The sequence below is a fragment of the Acomys minous genome (genome assembly GCF_964271855.1).
Source record: "Acomys minous genome assembly, chromosome: 6".
Classification (NCBI taxonomy): Eukaryota; Metazoa; Chordata; class Mammalia; order Rodentia; family Muridae; genus Acomys; species Acomys minous.
This window is the reverse complement of record NC_140487.1, coordinates 110275627-110297319: the sequence shown is the minus strand read 5'-3', so window position 1 is coordinate 110297319 and position 21693 is coordinate 110275627. Positions and strand designations below refer to the sequence as shown.

Here is a 21693-nt window from a genome sequence, read left to right as displayed (position 1 = left end):
AGTTTCATGTTAAGACAAGGATGGAGAGGCTAGGGAGATAGCTCGGTTGCTAAAACGCTTGCTGTGCAGTCACAAGGATCTGAGACAGAGAACTAAGTAGGCGGAATCCATGTCAGAAAGACAGGTATAGATGGGCGTGGTGACACACATGTCTTTATTCCCAGCACCTGGAAGGCAGAGGGAGGCAGGCCTCCATGAGTTCAAGGCCAGCCTCGTCTACATAACGGGTTCCGGTGTCATCCTAGGATTAGGCAGACAGGCAAGACCAGGCCAGTAAGATCCTGTCTCAGAATTAAGGCGGACAACACACAAGGTTGTCTTCTGTCTTCCACACGCAAGTGTACACACATAATTCTCACCCCCCCCCCACTTATGTGTGCAGATGTACACACACACACATACACACACAAGCACACACACACACATACATGGCAATAGGTGGAAATGATGCAGCAGCTGGCAGGGTTGGCACAGGATTGGGTGTTTACAAACGGCCCGGCCCAGTGTCAGGTGTAAGTACAGGAGCCATTGACTGGTGAAGGACCGAGGCACTGACGAGCCATTGTCAAGCTGAGTGTGCTCTGTGCTATGGTGACTCTTTGGGAGGTTGTTCCAGGTGTTGGAAACACAGAGGCAACTGGGTCACACATTCAAGGGAAGCAGAGGCAGAGACAAATGGAATTTCTATTGTCTGGTAGGAAAAAAATCATCCGCCGCCAGGGTGGCCTGCAACGGCTGGAGCCCCTGAGCCAGAACGTCAGACACCCCCCCCATCCCCCCCCAACCCCCCCCCCCCCCCCCCCCCCGTGCAGGAAGGATGAGGGAGGCAGTCCCGGGCTTAGCCTGTGTGTCCTGATGCCTGGGTGACAGGTCTCACACTCTCAGTGACTTCGTGCTCTCATATTTGTTCTTTACAGTTCTGGAAGCCTGAAGTCTGAGATGGGTCTCCCTGGGCTAAGAATCGAGGTGTTGGCGGACTGCAGTCATTCTGTTCTGGGAGAGTGAGTCAGGCAGGGTTCTCCAGAGAATTGGAAGCGACAGAGTAAAGAACAAGAAATGGGCCGTGTTCCGTAGTGCGGCGACAGCTGGCACACCTGTAGTCTATTGCCCGGGCGGTCAGGGGGATTTGCTTGAGCCAGAGAGCTTGAGGCAGCCTGGAAAATAGCAGGACTCTATTTTAAAAAAAAAAAGAAAGAAAGAAAAGAAAAGAAAAGAAAACAAAAACCCAAACAAACAAATAAGTAGATAAAAAGTACAAATGAAAGAAGAAGAAAAAAGTAAGGGTAGATAAAAGGATGGGTGGATACAGAAGAATTCATGGTTTATCAGGAGGCATGATCAGTCACAAGGCTGACAAGTCCCCTGGCGGGTCCTGAGAGCCAAGGGAGCTGGTGACAAAACCACACAGCTTGAGGACTGGGCACAGGGGTTTTAGCCATATGGGGACACGTGAGTCTCATAGGCCAAAGTGCCAGAGTGCCCAGCACACAGGGGTCTCTTTGATAGCCTGAGGAGAGAGGAAACATGCCCTCCTTGCTTGCTTGGTTCCCATGAGCACTGGGCAGGACCGGCCTGTCTTTTAATTCAGCCCACTGACTCAGATCAGACTCTCCGACAAGCAGCCTCTGAGACTCAGTCAGAAGTCCGCGCTTCGCCAGCCTCGGGTGCTTCCGTCAACCCCGGTAGGTTGGTACTTAAAGTCAGCTGTCCCGGGAGACCGCCCTTCCAGAGGCGAGTCTCATCCCATTGCTTCCCGCTCCTTCTTCATCCTTGGCTGTGCCACGGCCTGCAGAGACCTTTTTGTGCCCATGGTCGTGGCTCTGACACCCCTGCCCAGGTCCTGGCAATCACGGTGCCTCATCCAGATAACCAGGCTCCAGTCTAGAGCCACCTGAAACCTTAGTACCATCTTGGCATGTGACGTCACGGACTCACTTTGGGACTAACTGCGCTACCTCAGGTTGAGGGGCCAGGTGTGTCTGAGCCCCCGCCCCCCCCCCCCAAAGGTGTAATGAGCAGAGGTGGAGTTCAGGGGGAAAAAAATCAGAGAGACAGGGCATTTACCATAGAGGGCTTGTGAGCCAGCAGGGAGCCTCTGATGCCCTGGGAGGGCAGGGAACAGGTGAGTGAGGGGTGGCCCTCAGATGTGATGGATGTGAGGTATGGAAAAACTACCTGCAGGGTGGCATCCAGTGCTAGATGCTGGGGGGACAGGGGCGGGGCAGGGACGGGGTGGCAGGATGTAGCAGCTTTTGATGACACCTTCTACAGTGGATAGCACAGGTTGCTAAGAGACGGGTGAGTCTCGTGGGTGTGAAGCTTGCTTGCTGTGGCCTCAGGGGGGTGCCTCAGTTTCCCTCCCTGATGGTAAGTATGATGGTGTGCTGATCCCACAAGATCTGTGAGAAAGGGAAGGAGAGAGAGAGAGAGAGAGAGAGAGAGAGAGAGAGAGAGAAACGATTCACAGGATTGAAACATGGAGTCTTATGTTCCAGGACTCACACCTGCGTGAGGTGGGAGCCAGTGCTGGGGTCTCCCCTGCCTTGCCTCCCCCTTCTGAGAGCACCTCCCAGACACTTGGGGAGCACCAGCTGTCCCATGCTTATAGGGCACACTGTAGGAGCCATAAGTGTCAGCCTGTGAAAGTGCAGCTTTGTTTCCTAGAAAAATAGGCTGCTCCCCGCAACCTCCCCAATACATGACCAGGAAGTCTGAAAAAGAGGAAGGTAGAACATTCTAGAAGCTGGCTAGTCTGCCCACTCCTGGGAGGGTTTGTACAGAGTGTCTTCACAGAACTGTGATTTCACTGAGCCAAGGTCACCTATGCTACTGTCTCTTCCTTGTCCAGAATCCTGAATCCTGGCCTTCACCTCACACCTGGCCCGTGCCGGAGGGAGGGCAGGAAGGCCTCCTTTCTGCAGGCAGCCCAGCAAGTTTGCTCCTCTGTGTAGCTGCTGAGCGGCTGTCTTCAGAGGTGTAGCAGCCACACATCTCACCAGGCACGGTTTCCCAAGAGCCGTTGCTGTGCTGGGCCTCTGACGAGACCTTACTGGGCACATTCAATCCCGGCACCGGGGGCTTCTGTTCCACTCAGTCCTCTCTCTCTGTGGTCCTCTGACCTGAGACCCAGGGTCTCTGGCTGTGTCATTGCTCACTGGAGACTGAACGTGCATGGGTGCAAGGGCCTGTGGTGAACTAGACACAAGTCGAGCGACTCAAAATCCATGTGATGTTCCTTCTCTGGTAACCAGCCTGCAAGACAGGGGGGCTGGGCCTGATCCAGAATGCTAGCAAAAATGCAGTAACAAGTGACAACTAAACCAAGTGTCATGGAGGGAAGGCATGGCCATCCTCAACTACATTGTGACATTGTAAGGTCTAGGCCAACCTGGCTACGTGAAGCGCATGTTCCCCAAATGCCCCCAAAAGTGCCAAGTTGAGGACCACCAGGCAGCAGAATTCACTAGGCAGTAGGAAGGGAGGGGCACATTTCCTGGGGGAGGAGGATTGCGTGCCAGGGTCCTGCGGCAAGGGAAGGGTGTTTGAGGACCGCAGCCAGCAGAATCGGGAAGGAAGAACTGACTGGGAGACTTGAGTGGGTGGGACCCGGGCTTGACGGCTTCATTAAGGAGTTTGCTCTTTCTTCGTGATGGAAGTGTTTTAAGTGTGTTGGGGTAGCGTGGAGCTGCGAATAAATTTGCATTTCAAACAACGGGCTTCAGCTCCAACGTGGAGGAGAACGGCTTTGGAGGCCTGAGCAAGGGGTTCACTGGGGATTCCATTGGCTGTGTGTGGGTGGAGAGGCGCTTAGTGGTTAATTAACGGGATGTAATACCCTGATGCCGCCTCGTACTGGGCACGTACTGTATACAAGTCACCTTGCCAAGCACTTCACCTGTGTTATCTTCTTTCTCCACAGGGTGATTGTGAGGGTCAGCTATTCCTGTCCCCGTCCTGTTTTTAGATGGGAAAGCTGGAGGCTGAGAGAGCCACTCCAGGAAGGGCACACAGCCAACAGAGGCAGAGCTTGAGAGTATGGTGCCGACTTTAGCAGGTCTGGGTAGCGGCCAGGGTAACAGCCTCACTTCATGGTGTGGCCAGTTGCTGGTCCCAGAACACAAGGAGATCTGTCCTCTAGGACCCTCACTGAGCCGCTGTGCCTGAACAGCCATGAGTGTGAGAAGTGGACAGACCCTCGCTGTTCCCGCCCCAAGGGGCAGCTCTACAAAACGAATCTGAGGTCATGTGTATGCACGGTCCTGGGTCACTCAGGCCAGCAGTCTCCCTGGCTAGGGCAAGGCAACAGGTGTGAGCTACGCATGGTGCCTATAATCTGGGGACTTGGAAGGCTGAGGCAGGAGGATAGTTGCAAGTTTGAGGCCAGTCTGAGTGACATTGTGCGTTTTAGGTTAGCTGGGCCACAGGATAAAACCTTGTCTTAAAAAAAACAAAAGAAAAAAAGAAAAAGAGGGCTGCAGAGGTTGCTCAGTGGGTAGGGGGCTTGCTGCCAGGTGAGATGATGTAAATTCAATACCAGAGACCCACATAGTAGAAGGAGGAAAGCAACTCCTGTGAGTTGTTCTGTGACCCCCCCCCAAATGTATGCCACGGCCCATGTGTGCCCATACCTATGCACACACACAATAGAAATATAACTTTTTTTGTAGAAAATTGTATTAATTTATTCAGATTATAACTCAATTGGTTTTTTAATATTTTATTTTTTTATTAATTCATTCATATTACATCTCAATTATTATCCCAGCCCTTGTATCCTCCCGTTCAGAAATATAACTTGAATGACTGGAAAACTTATTCGCCTTCCTAGCTTGGGGCGGGTGCAGGGGTGAGCAGCTATGTTTGAGCCACTGCTGGGGCCCGGTGAGTCTACTGTGCACACGTGTGTGTGGGTGGCTGTGAGTGTGTGCGGAAGTCAGAGGACCTTGGCTGCCATTCTCAGGTGCCAGCCCCTTAAGAGTTGACTGTTCTGGAAGTCACCAATTGGGACAGACTGGTTGGCCAGTGAGCTCTAAAACCTCATCCCTATCTGCACTTTACTGTCACCATGCCCAGTTTATTTTATTTTATTTATTTATTTTCTCTTCTCAATGAATTCTAGGGAACTGAACCTAGGTCCTTATACTTTCAGGACAAGCACTTTGGGACTGAGCCATCTCCCTAATTGGAGTCACATCCCCTGTCTTATTGTTCATCTTTTCTTCCCTACTGGTCCCCCGTAGCTCTCTGTCCCAGACATAGTGCTCCAGGAAACGAGGGTGAAGAGCCGTCTCTGGGACTGTGTCTCCCCTTACTCTCCGGCTTCTTTTCTCCGGTGTGGGTTGTTCTGAGCTGCATTTGTGCCTGAAAAGACAGCGGAGCCATTTTTCTGCAGGAGAAAGCCTTAAGAGCCTCTAGCACCCTGATGCCGCGAGCCTGGCCCCACGTCCTCACTCAGGTGGCAGCCGTGAGTCATGGCTGTGTGCTCAGGTGGATGGCACTTGTGTCGTTGGACAAAGAACTAGAGCTATCTTGGTTCGAGGCCAGCTTGGTTGACAGAGTGAGTTCAGGACAGTCAGTGCCACGTAGCGAGGCCCCGCATGCTATGGTGGCACGTGGTCTCCAACCTTGTCACCTCAAGTGAAGGGAAGGCTGTAGGGTCTGTTGACAAGTGTCCTCTGAGTGGAAGTGAGGGGCTTCCAGAGACCTTTGGAAGCCACATTCTGTTTAGCATGTGCATGCATATGCGTGTGAGTCACACACTTGCACAAATGGTGACTGCCTGTTCTTGAGTCTGACGTGATCATCTGCAGTATCCCAGGTTACTGCCACCCCCCCAACCCCCACCCCGTCATATGTCTCGCTGTAACCTTCATGTCCTGGCTGGGGCAGGTCACTTCTCCCAGCCTCACATAGTCCTTATGATATGTGACTGTGGGAACACATCGTGTCTTGGCCAATGTGTTAACTCGGGTTTCTATTGCTGTGATAAAACATCATGACAATAGCAACTTGGGAGGAACGGGCTTACTTCAGCACCGCTGAGCAGGAGCGCACTTACTGGCTTGCTTCCCAGGCCTTACTGTGGCTGCTTTTGCTGTTGTTTTGTTTTATTGGTTGGTTTTCTGGTTTTTGTTTTTGTTTTTTTTTCCAAGACAGGGTCTCACGGAGTATCTCTGGCTGTCCTGAACTCAGTCTGTAGACCAGGCTGGCCTCGAACTCGCAAAGATCCACCTGCCTCTGCCTCCTGAGTGCTGGGATTAAAAGCATGCACCACCATGCCTGGCTCAGGTTTCTTTCTTATAGCACCCAGGACCACCAGCCCAGGGGTGGCCCTGTCCACAGTGGGCAGGGCTCTCCCACATCAGTCACTAAGAAAATGAACACAGGCCAGTCTGGTGGGGGTCCTTTTCTCAATTGATGCTCTCTCTTCTCAAATGACCCTGTGTCAAGTTGACATAAAAACTGGCCAGGACAGGTTCTGGGGTTCTGGCTGGCTGGGCTCTAGTCCTGGGCTTCTCTTCCTGTTGTCTTTCCTTCTGGAAAGCTCTGCGCACTGACCTCTTTCCGAGCAGACCCTACTTGGCCTCGTCTGCCCCAGAGCCCCTCTGTTGCCTTTTCACCCAGGGCATCATGCTGTTTCTTCTGTCTTTCACGTTAACAACCTTTATTTTTCATATCGCAAATATTTCCAGATATCACTGTGGGAAACTCAGGAAATATAGGGTAATGTGAATAAAAACCACCAAATGCCTCACCCTGAGACGTAACTGCTGTTCAATATTTTTCTGTTTTTCAGCCCTTTAACACATACATACACACATATATACATACATTTGTGGATTTCATGCCATAAAATTTGATATCTTGCTTTTCCACTTAATGGCACATAATGAGCATTCCTTGCCTGGCACTAAGGATTTGAAGACATACTTTTAAATATCTCTGTGTACTGTTTTGCATCTGAGACATTTTTAAAAGGCCCTTGCATAATTCTTTTTGAAAACACTGGCGTAGTCTTTGTGCCTGGGTCTAGGACAGGGAGCTAGGTAGGCACCAAGTGGAATCAGAGGCTGCTTGGTGGCTTACATTTTGTTTTGGTGGCAGGGAAGGACAGACAGACAGGGAAGTTGGGCCATGGTCTCATCCTGTAGCTCAGGGCCTTCCGTGACCTTGTTGGTGTCCCTATGTTTGTGTTAGTCTGATATGTCACTAGCTTTGAATTGCAGGGCTCCCCTGCTGCTACCTCTACCACATCTGGCTCAGGCAAGATTTAGACAATGCTGAGCAAACAAGCTGTTTGCTTTAATCTGTGTGTGTATGTGTTTGGCATGCATGTATGTGTGTGTGTGTGTATGTATGTATATGTGTGTGTCTGCCCATGTATGTATGTATGTATGTATGTATGTATGTATATGCACGTGCCTGTCCATGTATATGTGTATGTATGTATGTATGTATGTGCATGTGCCTGTCCATGTATGTATGTATGTATGTATGTGCGTATTTATGTGTGTGTGTATTATGTATGTGTGTCTGTCCATGTATGTATATATGTATGTATGTATGTGTGTATGTATTATATATGTGTGCCTGTCCGTGTATGTATGTATGTATGTATGTATGTATGTATGTACCTATCCATGGATGCCTGAAATCAACGCCAAGCACCCTCCTTATGCTCACCATTTGATTTTTACATTTTTATTTTACTTGTAAGTGTTTGTGTGCATGCATATGAGTGAGTGTGTGTGAGTGCTTCCACCCACTGACGCTGGAGATGTCAGATCCTCCAGAGCCACAAATACAGGCAGTTGTGAGCTGCCAGACTTGGGTGCTAGAAGCTGAACTGGGTTTCCTGTGACAGCAGCAAGTCCTCTGAACTGTCCAGCTGTCTCTCCAGCCCCTCCACCTAATTTTTGGAGACAGATCTCTCCCTGGAGCCTGCTCTTCTGGCAGGCCTCGCTGGTCAGCGAGCACCCATGGGCTCTACCCGTTGTCATCTTTAAACACCTCGCACAGCCTGATGCCTTCTCGTTTGTTTCCTGTAATGAGGCTCTGGATGGAGCAAAGTGTTGGGAAGATTTTGTGCACAGAGATGCGCACCACAGCATTACTGTTCAAACTAGAAACCACAGAAATGTCTACGGTTGGGCAGGAAGGTGAAGTAGGGGTTGATGCTCCAGGCTGTCACGTAGCCAATCAAAGCGACGTGTCTGTCGCAACACTTAGTGTGTTCATGTTATGTCATAGGGAGTCACAAGATACCAGAGTAGGAACGTGATCAGATTGAATGATGGGTAATTGTTTTTCCTCTGTCTGCTTTTCTACTGGAAGTCTGTGTGCATGGAGAGGGGGCAACCTTATTTTTCTAATTATCTATAAAAATGTCATAGTGTTCTCTGTGCAGATAGAACAAAATACCTGAGGTGGGTACTTTTGAGAGAGAGAGAGAGAGAGAGAGAGAGAGAGAGAGAGAGAGAGAGAGAGAGAGAGAGAGAGGTCAATTTAGCTCACAGCTGTAAAGTCCAGGAAAGTTATGCCCCCCTCCACATTGCTCATCCATGTCATAATGGAGGAACAGAAAGGAGAAGTGAGTGTGCGGTGTGGGCAGAAGAGAAAAAGAGGAAGAAAGAAGAGGCAAGAATCTGAGCCCACTCCAAGATAATCCCCCTTCTTAGCAGCCAGTTCTGTCTAGTGTGGCGAAACCTCCTCCTCCAACAAGACCTCCACGGATCCTTCCCCAGGGTCGTCCCCTCACCCCCACCCCCGTGACCTGATCACCTCCACCTGGTCCCCACAGTGCAGCGGTGCCATCTCACAGTTCTGTTACACTGGGGACCAAGCACGTGGCCCTGTTGGGAACAGAAAGGGATGCATGCCAAAGGGGACACTGAGGGCACAGAACTGAGTCCAGAGGAACTTAGAAGAGGAAGAGGTAGAGACGGGGTGAAGCTGACACTGAATGAAACTTCTGGAAAATGTGCAAAACTGTAAAAGGGGCCTCTAATTAAAAAAGTAAAACCCAGCCGGGTGCAGTGGTGCACATCTGTAATCCCAGCACTCAGAGAGGCAGAGGCAGGAGGAACTCTGTGAGTCTGAGGTCAGCCTGGTTTACAGAGTGAGTCCAGGACAGCCAAGGCTAATACAGAGAAACCATCTTGAAACAAAAAAACAGTTAACCCCAGCCAGATGGACAGTCCATTTGAACATGGCAGGCTCATTCTAAAAGGGACAGCCAGGCTGCCACTTCCCACTTTGCTGGACTCTCTCTTCTCTGGGACAGGCTGTGCTTGGTGAAGAGCCAGGCTTGCCGGGGCCGCCGGGGGTGGGAAGTAGAATTCCACATGACAGACTTTTGAGCAAAGATGGCGCCTGCCTTTGGCAAGATTCCCTAACGCATGCCACTTCCTTCTTCCTTCCTTGTATACATATAAACATACATGATTATTTTCTGAACCATTTGAGAGTATATTGCAGGCGCAATGCCCCTAAATGCTTTACCGTGTATTTTCAGCAAGATCAGACACTTCCCACAGCAACACGGAAAACCCGTTAGAACCAGACCACTGCCACCGTAGAGCTTGCTGATCCCGAGGTGCATCCAATCCTGCCAGACTGTCTCAATAACACGCTTTACCTCAGTAGTGACAGTTGCCGCCTGTTGAGTTTTGCTCCAGGAGTGGCAGGTTCTGGCTAATTTGGTCTTCTTCCTGGGGGTGTTTTTTTTTTTATCTTCCTTTCTCTTCCCATTGGGCATACCTACATTTGGGGTGGTTTGATGTGTCTTTAGGCATTGTTCAGTTCAGGCCTTTTAGGGGGATGGAAATGTCTCTGGAAGCTGCTGTGTTCTATGTGCCAAATAGGATGGAACGTGGCAGCAACTTCTGACCACTTATAGTTTTTTTTAAATATGTAAATTGGTAACAGCTTTATTGCGATGTAATTTCTGTGCTGTAGAGACCACCTTTTAAAAAGTATATTGTGGGGCCGGGGAGGGCTCAGTGGGTAAAGTGCATATGTCTCAGGGATGGGGACCCCAGTGCAGGTTGCTAGCTGTGACATGCGTCTGTAACCAGCACTTGGCAGGAGGGAGGCAGAAGGACCCCCGAGGCTTGCCCAGTCAAACTGGTGAGCCCCAAAAGAGACCCTGTCTCAGACAATACTACGGGAAGGCAACCAGTGTCAACCTCTGACCTACACACACACACTTCAGCTCCGTTGGCAGTCTCCTCCCTTGACCCTCTCCTAACCTCTAGCAGCCAGCACTCCACCTTGTCACTAGGGTTTCCTTTTGGGCATCACTCTTCATCAGAATCATACTGTAAGTGGCATTTTGTTGCCTGGCTTCTTTTCCTTAATGCAGGGTTTCAGGTCTCATCCATGTTGCTGCATTCTGACCTTTTTTATGGTCTTGTAATATTCTTCTGAATAGATATACCACAGCTTGTGGCTCATGGGCATTTGGTTTGTTTCCACTTTTCGGCTACTTGAACTAGTGCTGGCGCGAGCGTTTGTGCCCAGGTTTCGATGTGGATGTGTGTGTTCTACACTCATTCCGTTGCTATGGTGGTCACAGCACCTTGGGGAGGAAAGAGTTGACTTGGCTTAATGCTTCCAGGTCACAGCCCCTCAGTGCGGGAGGGAGGTCAGGGCAGGAGCTGAAAACAGAAGCCACAGAGAAATGCTCACTGGCTCGCTCCTTGGTATCAAACTTGGCTAGCTTTATTATACAGCCCAGGGCCAGCTGCCTAGGGATGGTGCTGCCCACAGGGGGAATGGGATTTCCCATACCAATGAAGAACATTCTCACAGACGTGGCCACTGCCCAGTCTTACCTAGGCAGCCCGTCAATTGAGTAGGCCAACAGTAGACTTTGGCTGTGTCAAGTTGACAGCTGATACTAACTAGGACATTATATCTTAATTTTGATTGTGTGTCAGGGTCCTCAAGATGGCCCCTGCATTTAGTGGTTCAGTAGATCTTTTCTTTCTTTGTTTCTTTTTTTTTTTTTTTTTTTTTTTGGTTTTTCAAGACAGGGTCTCTGTGTAGCCTTGGCTGTCCTGGACTCGCTTTGTAGACCAGGCTGGCCTCAAACTCACAGCGATCCGCCTGCCTCTGCCTCCCCAGTGCTAGGATTAAAGGCATGCGCCACCACACCTGGCTTCAGTAGGAGGCCTTGCTGCCAGACTTAAGTGTATGATCTTGCTTACAGCTGTGGCTTATTAAAGCAAGGGACACACAGCAAAGTTAACCAAGGAGCGAATGCAGGGGCAGCAGCCTGGAGGGCACCAGGTGCAGGTTTCAAGAGGCCCCTTCCGGTAAAGCTGCATAGGAGGCACCTGCAACGTGAGATTGTGACTACGCAAGGGGCTGTCACCATGTGCTCTGCTTAGAGAGCGGTCAGGCTGTCACCCTCTGCCTAGCGTGTGCTGAAATCCCAGGCCCCAGGCAGAAAAGCAGGTGCTCCTTGTAAGTGTGTTTGTATCGTTTCAGTCCAGTGGGTCTCCTTTTCAGTCAGCCAGTGGTGGAACACTCCAGAAATTCACCTTCCCTTAGGCTGGCTGAAGCCCAGCCTTGCAAGCAGACTTTTCTGAGGATGGACTTCTTGGGCCTCCTAGGCTGATAGTTTTGTTTTTTTCCATAGCCATTTTACCCAAATTGACTGGGTCAAATGCTAACTCTCTTGTCTTAGTTTTTATTGTCACCATAACCAAGAACCACCTGAGGATGACAGTGTCTCCATGATGGGCCTCCTTACATCAGTTGGGCCTGTGGTCATGTCTATGGGAGACTTTGTTGATGGTTGTTGATTGATGCAGGAAGGCCCAGCCCACTGTGGGCAGCATCATCCCTAGGCAGAGGTGGTCCTGGATTGTATACAAAAACAGGCTGAGCCAGAACCAAAGTGAACAAGTGAGCCAGTAACTGCGTGTCTCACCAGGGAGGCGGGGGGGGGGGGGGGATGTGCTCCGGGTTCCTGCCTCGATTTCCCTCAGTGGTAGACTGTGATGTGGAACTGTAAGCTGAAAAAACCTTTTCCTCCCCAGGTTGCTTTGGATCTCAGTGTTTATGGCAATAGGAAAAGAAACTAGAACATTCCACATGGGAACCTTTTCCTGCCGGATTCCTTCCCCCAGAGCTGCTGTGCCACCTCCATAACCCTGCCACCACCACTGATGAGGCTTTCAGTGCCTCCGCCACCTGCCAGCGACTTTTACTGTCGTCTTTCTGCAGATAGCTGTCCTAATGGGACTAACAGGCCTTTAAGTTAGTGATTTATGGGGCTGGAGAGATGGCACAGTAGTTAAGAGCACTGGCTCTTAGGACCCCGGAATAGGACCGGGGTTCAATTCCCAGCACCCACATGGCAGCTCGCAACTGTCTATAACTCCAAGATCTGACACTCTCGAACAGACACGCGTGCAGGCAAAACATCAATGGACATAAAATAAAAATAAATAATTTTTTAAAAAAGTTAGTGATTTATAAGAGTTTAGAACAAAAAGAAATGATCAGAGGCAGCCAAAATGAGTTCAAGAACAGTCCTGCCAGCTGAAACCCCTATTTTCTCTTTCTTTCTTTCTTTCTTTCTTTTTAAGGCTTGCTCTGTGCTGGCTGTAGTGGGGCCAAGTGTCTGTATTTCAGCCTTTCATTGTCTTCTTGTACAAAAGTGGAGAGATGGGTTTTTGCTGACAGCCCGGCGAGCTCTTGGCTGGCAGTCACAGAGTGGTGCTAGACCCAAGAGGAACCCCTCTGGTGACTCCCTGTCCTCAGCCGAGCCATTTACAGGAACGTCCCAGGTCTGGGTTGCGCACCAATGCCAGCCCGGCCAGTCTAAGCCTGCCCATTGCCCAGAGCAGGTAGACACTGAATTGCTTCATCAGATCTGGTTCTGCAAAGATCTGGATAGCGTGGGACGGCAGACAGAGCCCTGTGGAAACAGCAGTCACCCGGGGCCAAAGGGCAACCCCACACTGCGTGGTGGCCAAGGCAGCTGTTTCTGCTTCTTGCCAAAATGGGTGATTGAGTTACAGGGTGCCCGGGAGAATGTGGCGTGGGAAGGTGTGTGGTCGAAGAAGCTGCCATGGTTGAACTTGGGTGATTCAGAGATGAGTGCGAGGGAACCCGTTGACAGAGCAGGGCTGCTGCTCAGCAAGGGTGACGTAAGAGTTGGGTCCCCGAGGTGAACGTATGTGGTGTAGAGCATGCTTCCTGACTCTGGGCACCAGGGGAGAATAGATTTGATGCATTCAGGAAGGAACTGTGACATTCTGCCGTTGATGGGGGGGGGGGAGGACTGTCCAGTCAGGTCGTGAGTGCCCCAACACTGCGGGTATTCAAGGAGAGGCAGTTTAATGTTCTGCTCAGGAATGTGGGTGAGACAGGAGGTAGCCTGAGTGGCCTCCGGGGTCTTTAGGACCTTGGGATCGCACTGCTACTGTTTGAGCCTTTTGGACAAGTCTCCCAGTGTGCACCTTGTATCCCTACCTGTCTGACCATGCATTTGGGGACCAGCAGCTTCCTTTGAAGACTGTATCATTGAGTGTCTCTGGCTCAGGGGCCGGGTCCCACCTGTGTCATGGAGTCCGTCCACATAAGGCCTCCTGGCCCTGGGTTAAGCTCCTGTTGGTTCTGTCACTCGCTGATTCAGTTGACACTTGATAACCCTCTTCTATGTGCCAGTGCCTTGAGGGTGGTGGGTGTGCAGCGTGAGTAGGGGGCGAGGGGCTGACTTGATGGCAGAAGGGAAAAAAGCTTGATCCCAGACGCCAAGGTCCCCTTTCGTCTATTCATTTGTTTTTTGAGACAGGGTCTCATGCAGCCCCAAACTGGCCTCTAACACACTATTGTGACCGAGGGGAACATGAACTGGACCACAGGCTGACTCAGGCGGGGCTGGAACTGAAGGCTCCCCAATGAGCATCCTTCTAGTGGGACCTGAAGGAGGATGAACAGGTGGAGGAGGGGAGGGGTGGGGCTGGGAGAACGTTGCCTCCATAGTGCAGCTCAAACTGCGGCCCAGGCCCAGGCCTAGCAGGCACTGGTTAGGTGTGTGCATGCTCATCTGGGCCTGAGGGGTGCTGCGTGTGTGTTTGAGGGTTTGCACATGGAGGCTCTTGGTATGCCTTTTCCAAGTCCAGCCCCAGGGGACACAGGGACCGGTTGTTCCTTTCTGTCTTCCTCCGCTGCTGTGGCTGGCGGTGACAACAGAGAGCCCACAGGGAATGGCTCTGGTGAGACCAAGTAGACACCTGTGATCCCCTAACGCCTTGTGAACACTCACTTCTTTCTAAGTAGGGGTGGGATCAGGGTGGGGTGCGGCAGCCTACACACCTCTCTGCCAGCCTTTCCGCTCCGGTTTATTGTCTGGGATCTTATTGCTGCTGCCTACCCCCACTGCCAACTACAGTGGCAGCGGGGGCGGAGCCTGGGGGCATAGGAGAGAGGGAGGCTGGGGGAGGGGTATGGGAGAGAGGGAGGGGCTCTATTCTCCCTCAACACGTATACCCAGCAATTATTCTCCGTTATTGCCAATTCGAGATAAGTAGAAAATAACAGAGGGATGGAGGCCGGCCTCCAGGCCTGTGCCGAGTTCTTGCCATGCTCTGCCACGACGTTGGCACGCGCCGCAGGAGCAGGGAGCTCCATAATGGCTGTGTGTGATGGGGACCTGCTGCTCTGGGGGACAGAAGTGCTCCAGTCTGGTCTGCTGTGCTGGCCCTACCACCTGCCATCTCTGAGCCCCAGTGCCATCCTTTGCAATGCAGAGACGTGGTACTAGAGCGTCCTGCCACCCTCGGGAGGTCACTCCTCTGTGGATTTTGGTCACAGCAGCAGTGATTACCAGAAGAGGCGGCCTTTAAGCTTAGGTACCAGGAAACTGGCTGAGCACAGGGGACGCAGGGGGGGGCTTGCTGCAGAGAAGGGCGCTGCCACGGGAAACACAGGACAGAGTAAACCAAGGCATGGAGGTGTTTGGAAGCACCAAGAAGCGAAAGCCGACAAGCACAGGATGAAGGGCTGCAGTGCGTCAGTTGGTGGAGTGTTGGCCTACCATGCAGGAGGCTTCCATCCCGAGCCACATGAGAGGTGGAGACAGGAGGGCCAGGATTTTATGATTATCTTTTGTAGTGTAGGGAGGTAGTGGCCAGCCTGGGCTACGTGAGACCCTGCCTCAAAAAAACAAGTGAACATGCATGTTACAATATAGGCAGAGTATCTTTAGTTTTAAAAATCTAACATGAAAGCCAGATGTGGTGTTGTACAACTTTAATCTCTGCATTCGGGAGGCAGAGGCAGAGGCAGAGGCAGGCAGAGGCAGAGGCAGAGGCAGGTGGATCTCTGTGAGTTCGAGGCCAGCCTGGCCTACATAGCAAGTTTGAGGCCAGACAAAGCCATACATTATTTTCCTGCCTAAAAAATAAATAAATAAATAAAGAAAGAAAGAAAGAAAGAAAGAAAGAAATCAAAATCAAAACAAACAAACCCCCCAAAACGCGACCAAGTGAGGGGCAGGAGAGTTGGTTTAGTGGTAGGAGAACTTGTTGCTCTTCCAGAGGACCCAGGTTGAGTTCCCAGCCCCTACATGGCAGCTATAACTCGGGTTACCACCCGTTATTGAAGTCCCAGGGGGACCTGTCACCCTCTCTGGCCTCTGCAGCACCAGGTATGCACTTGGTACCTGTACATGCACACAGGAAAAAAACACCCACAACATAAAATAAAAATAAATAAACTTGAGCCAGGTGATGGTGGCGCACACCTTTAATCCCAGCAGTCAGAAGGCAGAGGCAGGCGGATCGCTGTGAGTTCGAGGCCAGCCTGGTCTACAAAGCGAGTCCAGGACAGCCAAGGCTACACAGAGAGACCCTGTCTCGAAAAACCAAAACCAAAACCAAAATAAATAAGTAAATAAACAAACTTATAAGGAACTCTAAAATGATCCAAACTCTCAAATTTTGGGGGGAGACAGCATGACTTCACAAATGGAAATTTCCACACTTGGCTTCATGTAACAAGTCACGTTCAAAACGCGGATGCCGCGGAAGCCCTGTGTAAAACTGCCTTCAGGCTATGTGTATGTAAGGCATATAGGAGGTACATGAATTGTGTGTGTAGACTTGGGTCCTCCTCTATGATATATCATTATGTAAACGCTGATATTTGAATATCTGAGGAAAAAAATCTGAAATCCAGAAGGCTTGTGGCCCCAAGCATTTTGGGTAGAGGAAGCTCACCTGTGTGATACAGGTGGTCCTCTGTGTGTCCCGTGGACTGGCCACACAGCCTGTATGAATCATGAATTTTAAAAGGCAAGCTCATGCCTTGCTCCAGACCTGCTAAGCTTGGGGACCGGCCCCCTGGCTAGCATTCGAGAACTGAAAAATAAGGTGGAAAAGGCGGGGAGATGCTTACCCCGGGACTCTGAAGTCAAAGAGGGAGGAGGACAGGACAAGCTAGCGTTTGTCCATCACCGCCACTGGAGGCGAGCATTTCCGCTGCTTCTGTTGAAACCTTTCTGGATTGTGGCTGAGCGGGCCATGCAAATAAAAAATAACAGTGGCCAGCTAAGCCAGGTGTGCCCAGGGGAGCCCAGGGTGCCTAGGGCAGGTCAGCACAGCCCATAGGGACTCAGGTGTCTCTAGGGGACAGACCTGGCACTTTTGAACCAGAGGCTGTGGGTTCCATCCCTAGCTCTCCCGCTGACCCACTGCGGGAAGTTCGGGCAGGTTACCTCATTTCTGACTCAGTTCCTTCTGTAAAGAAACAGCCTTTCTACACAGCTCCTACTGAGAATGAGACCTTGGCAAAGGGTGTGGTGGGGTGCCGCTGGTCACCAGCATCCTCTCAACCGGGGCTTGGTCCCCTGCTCTTTCCCGCAGATGATGCGGTTTTCGTGGCAGAATTACCGCCGCTATGCGATGGGGAAGAACGAGCTCCGGCCACTCACAAAGGACGGCTATGAGGGCAACATGTTCGGTGAGTGGACCCACTCCGGGGGTGGGGGGGGGGTCGAGCGTGGCTTCGCTCTGCCTTTTCCTTTTCTGGGCTTTTCCAAGCTTTTTCTGGACTCAGAGGACCCAGGTGCGCATCTGTCTGCTCTTACATCCTTGCTTTCAGACAACGGAGCTTGGCAAAGTGAGGATGGCGAGGGACAGGGGCTTGGTGACATGAACAGGGGAGATTCACTTTCCTGGGAGGGGCGGCGGCGAGATGATGTTGTCTCCATAGAGAACAAATGTGTCTAAAGAAGCCGGGTTCGGGCTGTCTTTAGATAAAATCCTGGGGTGTCTTTCATGTTGCCCCTGTGTTTCTCCTGTAGCCCTTCTGGCTGCACCCACTCCCCCCTGTTGTATTCCTTGAAGCCAGAGCCCCCTCTTTTGCGCCTCCTAAAGGCTGCAAGCTCAGCCTCCTGTTTCAGAGGCCACTCATCTGGCCGTCATGGCGCTAGCTCTCGCTCTGCATTCACTCTAGAGAGAAGATGCTGTGGATAGCCTGAGCATCCAGGATGCTGTGCTGGACCAGATAATGACAGCACCATGCTCACTGCTCTTCCTGGGGAATACAGGTTGCTGGAGTTGGGTCCAGAGAAGCAAGCCTGAGCAGGAAAGCCCTAGGGAAATATAATCCCCATGCCCCCAGTATCGGGAAATGTGATGAGTCCCTCACTGTCCTGCAGCAGTCAGTGCTGGACTGCCTGTCCAGAAGAGTCACCCCTGCGGCAGGGGCAAGGGATTGTGGATTTGAGCAGCTTCCCACACTTGTGAATCAAGGCCCAAAAAGTATGAAGTAGGCAAAGTAAACAGATTACAATTACAAAACAAAAAAACCCAAAAGGCCAATAAAACAAACAAACAAACAAACAAACAAACAAAAAACCAACAAAACAAAAACCCAACCAACCAAACAAAAAAAATACTGTGTGTTGGTTGCTTTCTCTTTTCTGTGGCCAAGTGTTTGGCAAAAATCACCTTAAGGAAGAGCGAGAGTTTGTTTTGGCTCACAGTTTAAGGACACACAGCCCACAGTGGTGGGGCAGGCACGGGAGCAGGAGTGTGAGGTGACTGCTGTTATTGTCTCCATAGCGAGAGAGGTGAATTTGGTGCTCAGCTTTTTTTTATTCAGTGTGTTCCCTGAGCCACACCCGAGGAGAGGTGCGTCTCTTTGTGCTTTTAAATCCAGTCAAATTGACAGTGAAGATTAACAGTCACAGAGTATTTGTATTAATTCTTTTTGATATTTGAGGCAGGTGTGGTGGCACCTAGCACTTGAGAGGCAGAGGCTGGCAGATCTCTGTGAGTTTGAGGCTAGCCTGGTCTACATAGTGCTTTCTAGGACAGCTGGGGCTATATAAACTTTGTCTCAAAAACACAAAGCAACAATAATGAAGATAATAAATATCTGAAGTGGTTCTCACTGTGCTGCCCAGGCTGATGTTGAACTCCGGGACTCAACAGTCCTTCTGCCTCAGCCTCCTGAGTGGCTTGGATGACAGCCTGCCCAGCTCGTTTGGAGTAACTAGTTTTGTTGACTGTATGAATTATGCCTCCATAATTCATATATATCCGCCTGGCTATTAGACAAAGGTTGTTTCTGATATTTTTTTTCCCCATTAAGAATAGTATAAGCGCTTCACTCTGAGCATAACCAGTGGCCTGGGTATGACTTCCTAGGGGTGACTCCCCAGCGGGTTGGAGGAAGAGATGGGTCTTGGGCCTCACGATGAAGTATGAAGATCTCTGTCTGGAAGCCCGTTGCCTCACCCGTCCCGCACATGGACCTGCCACCCCATGTCCCACTGAGCCCCAGGGACAGGGAGCTGGTGTGGCTCTTCCCAAAGCCGTCCAAACACGGGCTAATGGGAATGTGATATGAAAGTGTCCCCCTTTCTTCTCCGTTGAGGGGGAACTGGTGTTGGCGGTGGGGTGTCCATGTTTGAAACCGCTCAGCGTAGACCCAGCTGCTGCTCAGGTTTTACAGGAAGCACTTCTAGAAGGGACTGGCCTCAGTCCAGCTCCATTTGCACTGTCCCCGAAGGGTGAGATTTAAGTCACAGCCCTTCAGGACTTCACCCAGTGAGCGAGAACACTGGGCGCCTGGAGCAACAGGACGAACAGAGCCCTTGCGTCAGCGGACCTGCGTGGGAATCCTCCCTCTGTCCTTAGCTGTCCTTTACCTCTCTGGGCTCCAGATGGCACCGCTTTTGTCCTGGGGCTTCTGTGAGGACATCCACGGGAGCGTGTGTTAGGAGGCAGAGTGGCAGTTTCTATTGAGGTCAATGAGAGCAGCGCTGGCCCAGGAAGCCTGTGACAGGTTCTCACTGCTGGGGGTGGGGGTGGGGGATGTCCCTAGGAACCATCACCCCCTCCCTCTAGCACTCCTGGCAGTAAGCAGGCACACACATGCACACACACACACACACACACACACACACACACACATGCACGTACTTTACACACTGTTGGGTGCTGGCCCTGGGGTCAGCTGCCTCACCTGTCCAGCACATGCACCTGCCACCCTGTGTCCCGGCTCAGCCCCAGGGACAGGAAAGCTGTGTGGCTCTTCCCAGAGCTGTTGAAACTTGGGCTAGCAGTGACACAGTGGGATCTCCGCCAGGCCACCCAGACCACCTAGCTGCCCTTTCCTGGCATTCTCTGGGGGCCTGTCCAGGGTCTTCAGAAAGGGAAGAGGTGACCATAGATAATGCTATTTATAAATAGTCCTTATTGGCGTGCCATTCTGGAGTCAGACAGACCTGGCCTCAGACTTGGGCTTCACGACCTCCTTGCTGAGTGACCTCGGACTGGTCATTCTCCCTGTAGCTGTTTCTGGGAGCTGGAGCCACTGGTGGCACTGAGCCCAGCCTGGGCCTGCCTGTCTCAGAGCCCCTGTCAGTGGTGACAGCTCTTAGAATTCAGATTCCATGAGAACACAACGAGAAGATAAGACTCCACTCCCAGAGGCAGGAAGAGGATCCCAAAGGCAGCCGCAGGTGTAGGGTCTTGAATTCAGCACTGGGCCACACTCCTGCTTCCCTCCCAGACCCTGTGGAGGGGGGGAAGTGACGGGGTGGGGTGGGGGGAAGGTGTGGTGCGGCTGTTGATGGCCTCTTATGTCATCAGTGACCTCAAGTAGGCTTAGCTCTGTAGACACAGGATGCCCTGGGGCAGGCAGGATTAGGCAAATCTATTCTGCCTTCCCTGGCTGAGTGAGACTTACAAGGGGGACCCTGCCCAGCCCCTCTGTGTGAACCGCTCAGATGAGACAGGCTCTCACGGTCTGGTTATGGGCACCGCTCTGGGTGCCTGCACGTGGAAAAGGTCACGTGAGCTCACACCAGAACCTCCTTTTGCCAAGATCTGTAGGAACCGTGGTGAGAATAGAACAGCCTGAGCACGGTCCCCCCTCTGGTCTCCCTGTGTGGCCGTTCACTATGCCAATCCCCTTGAGCTGCCCCCTTCCTTCCTCAAAGCTATTCTTACTCTGAGAGCAGATTGTCTTGCTGAAGCATCTCTCCAGCCAGGTGTGTGTGTGTGTGTGTGTGTGTGTGTGTGTGTGTGTGTGTGTGTGAATTAGGCATCCCAATGTCTCATCCGGCTCAGCAGGCCCCATTAAAGAAACTCCCAAGGCCCACTGGCCACCAGAGAAGATAGCCCACTCTCAGCCCGTTGCTCAGGCCACAGACACACGTCTTTCCTCTGTAAGCTTGCCAGATGGGACACTTATGTCCAGCTGGACGGCTGAGGGGCGTGGACTTCGGGGTCCAGAGAAGCTTGCGTGGTTCTCTGCAGAGCGGGCCAGGCCTCAGTTTCCTCGGCCTGTGGTGGTCATAATTATTTTAATATATTCTATACATCTTATTAGCTTATTTTGTGTGTGTGTGTGAGCACACATGTGCCACTTGGTGCAGGTGGAGGGCAATGGAGTCAGTGGTCTTCTATAACATGAGGCCTAGGGATTGAACACCGTTTGGCAGGCTTGTCAATAGGTGCTTTTACCCGATGAGCCATATTGCTGGCCAGGCCCACGGTGATTAATAGGGAGGTGTGCACAGGAGCCAGCCCCAAACACCAAGGAGGCACTTACTCCTCCTGTCACAGAGGCCAGTCTTCAGCCTGGGACAGTGCAGGGTACGATGGCAGAAGAGCCAGCGACAGATGGGCAGCCACCATATCGTGAAACAAGTGGTCTGGTATACAGAGGTCCAGGTCCTTTGCCTATAGAAAGGGCCAGCCACTAATACTCACTGGTAGAACCCAGGGGACTGTGAAGGAAGCTCACTGAGTGGCCCGGACTCCACAGCCAGAGGGCAGGGCTTTAGTGCCGCTCTGCTGTTCCTAGCTGCGTGATCTTGGGCAAGTTTCTTAACTTCTCTGGGCCTGTTTGCCCAGCTGCCCAGCAAGGCACAAGCAATCTTTCCTTCCCAGGATTGTTTTTAAAGGAAGTGGTTAAGCACACACACTGAGCATATGTCTAGCGCTTAGGCGGCACTCTGCAGATGTCCAGCACTGTGAGCATGGTGCAGGAAAGGCCTGAGATCAAACTGTACCGGTCCCGTGTTGTGGGGGGGGCATGCCTAGGTTCCCTGGACCCAGAAACCCATGTAAGGGCCATAGGCCTTTCCCCTAACCCTGTCCCCAGTGCCCCTGGGAGGAACGAAGTGAGGGCTATACTTCTTGGCCCTTCATTTGA

The 21693-nt window shown here is 51.5% G+C and overlaps 2 protein-coding genes across 2 annotated transcripts in view; one reads left to right on the top strand and one right to left on the bottom strand.

Annotated features, from left to right (window-relative positions):
* The window catches only part of PAFAH2 (platelet activating factor acetylhydrolase 2), a 321900-nt gene that overhangs the window by 43195 nt on the left and 257012 nt on the right, over positions 1–21693 (bottom strand). The gene's annotated exons all lie outside the window — the stretch shown is intronic.
* Positions 1–21693, top strand: part of MAN1C1 (mannosidase alpha class 1C member 1) — a 145759-nt gene that overhangs the window by 47645 nt on the left and 76421 nt on the right. Inside the window, exon 2 of the mRNA XM_084788300.1 lies at positions 16884–16980. Coding sequence (XP_084644426.1) covers positions 16884–16980 — 97 coding nt within the window. The remainder of the gene's footprint in view (positions 1–16883; positions 16981–21693) is intronic.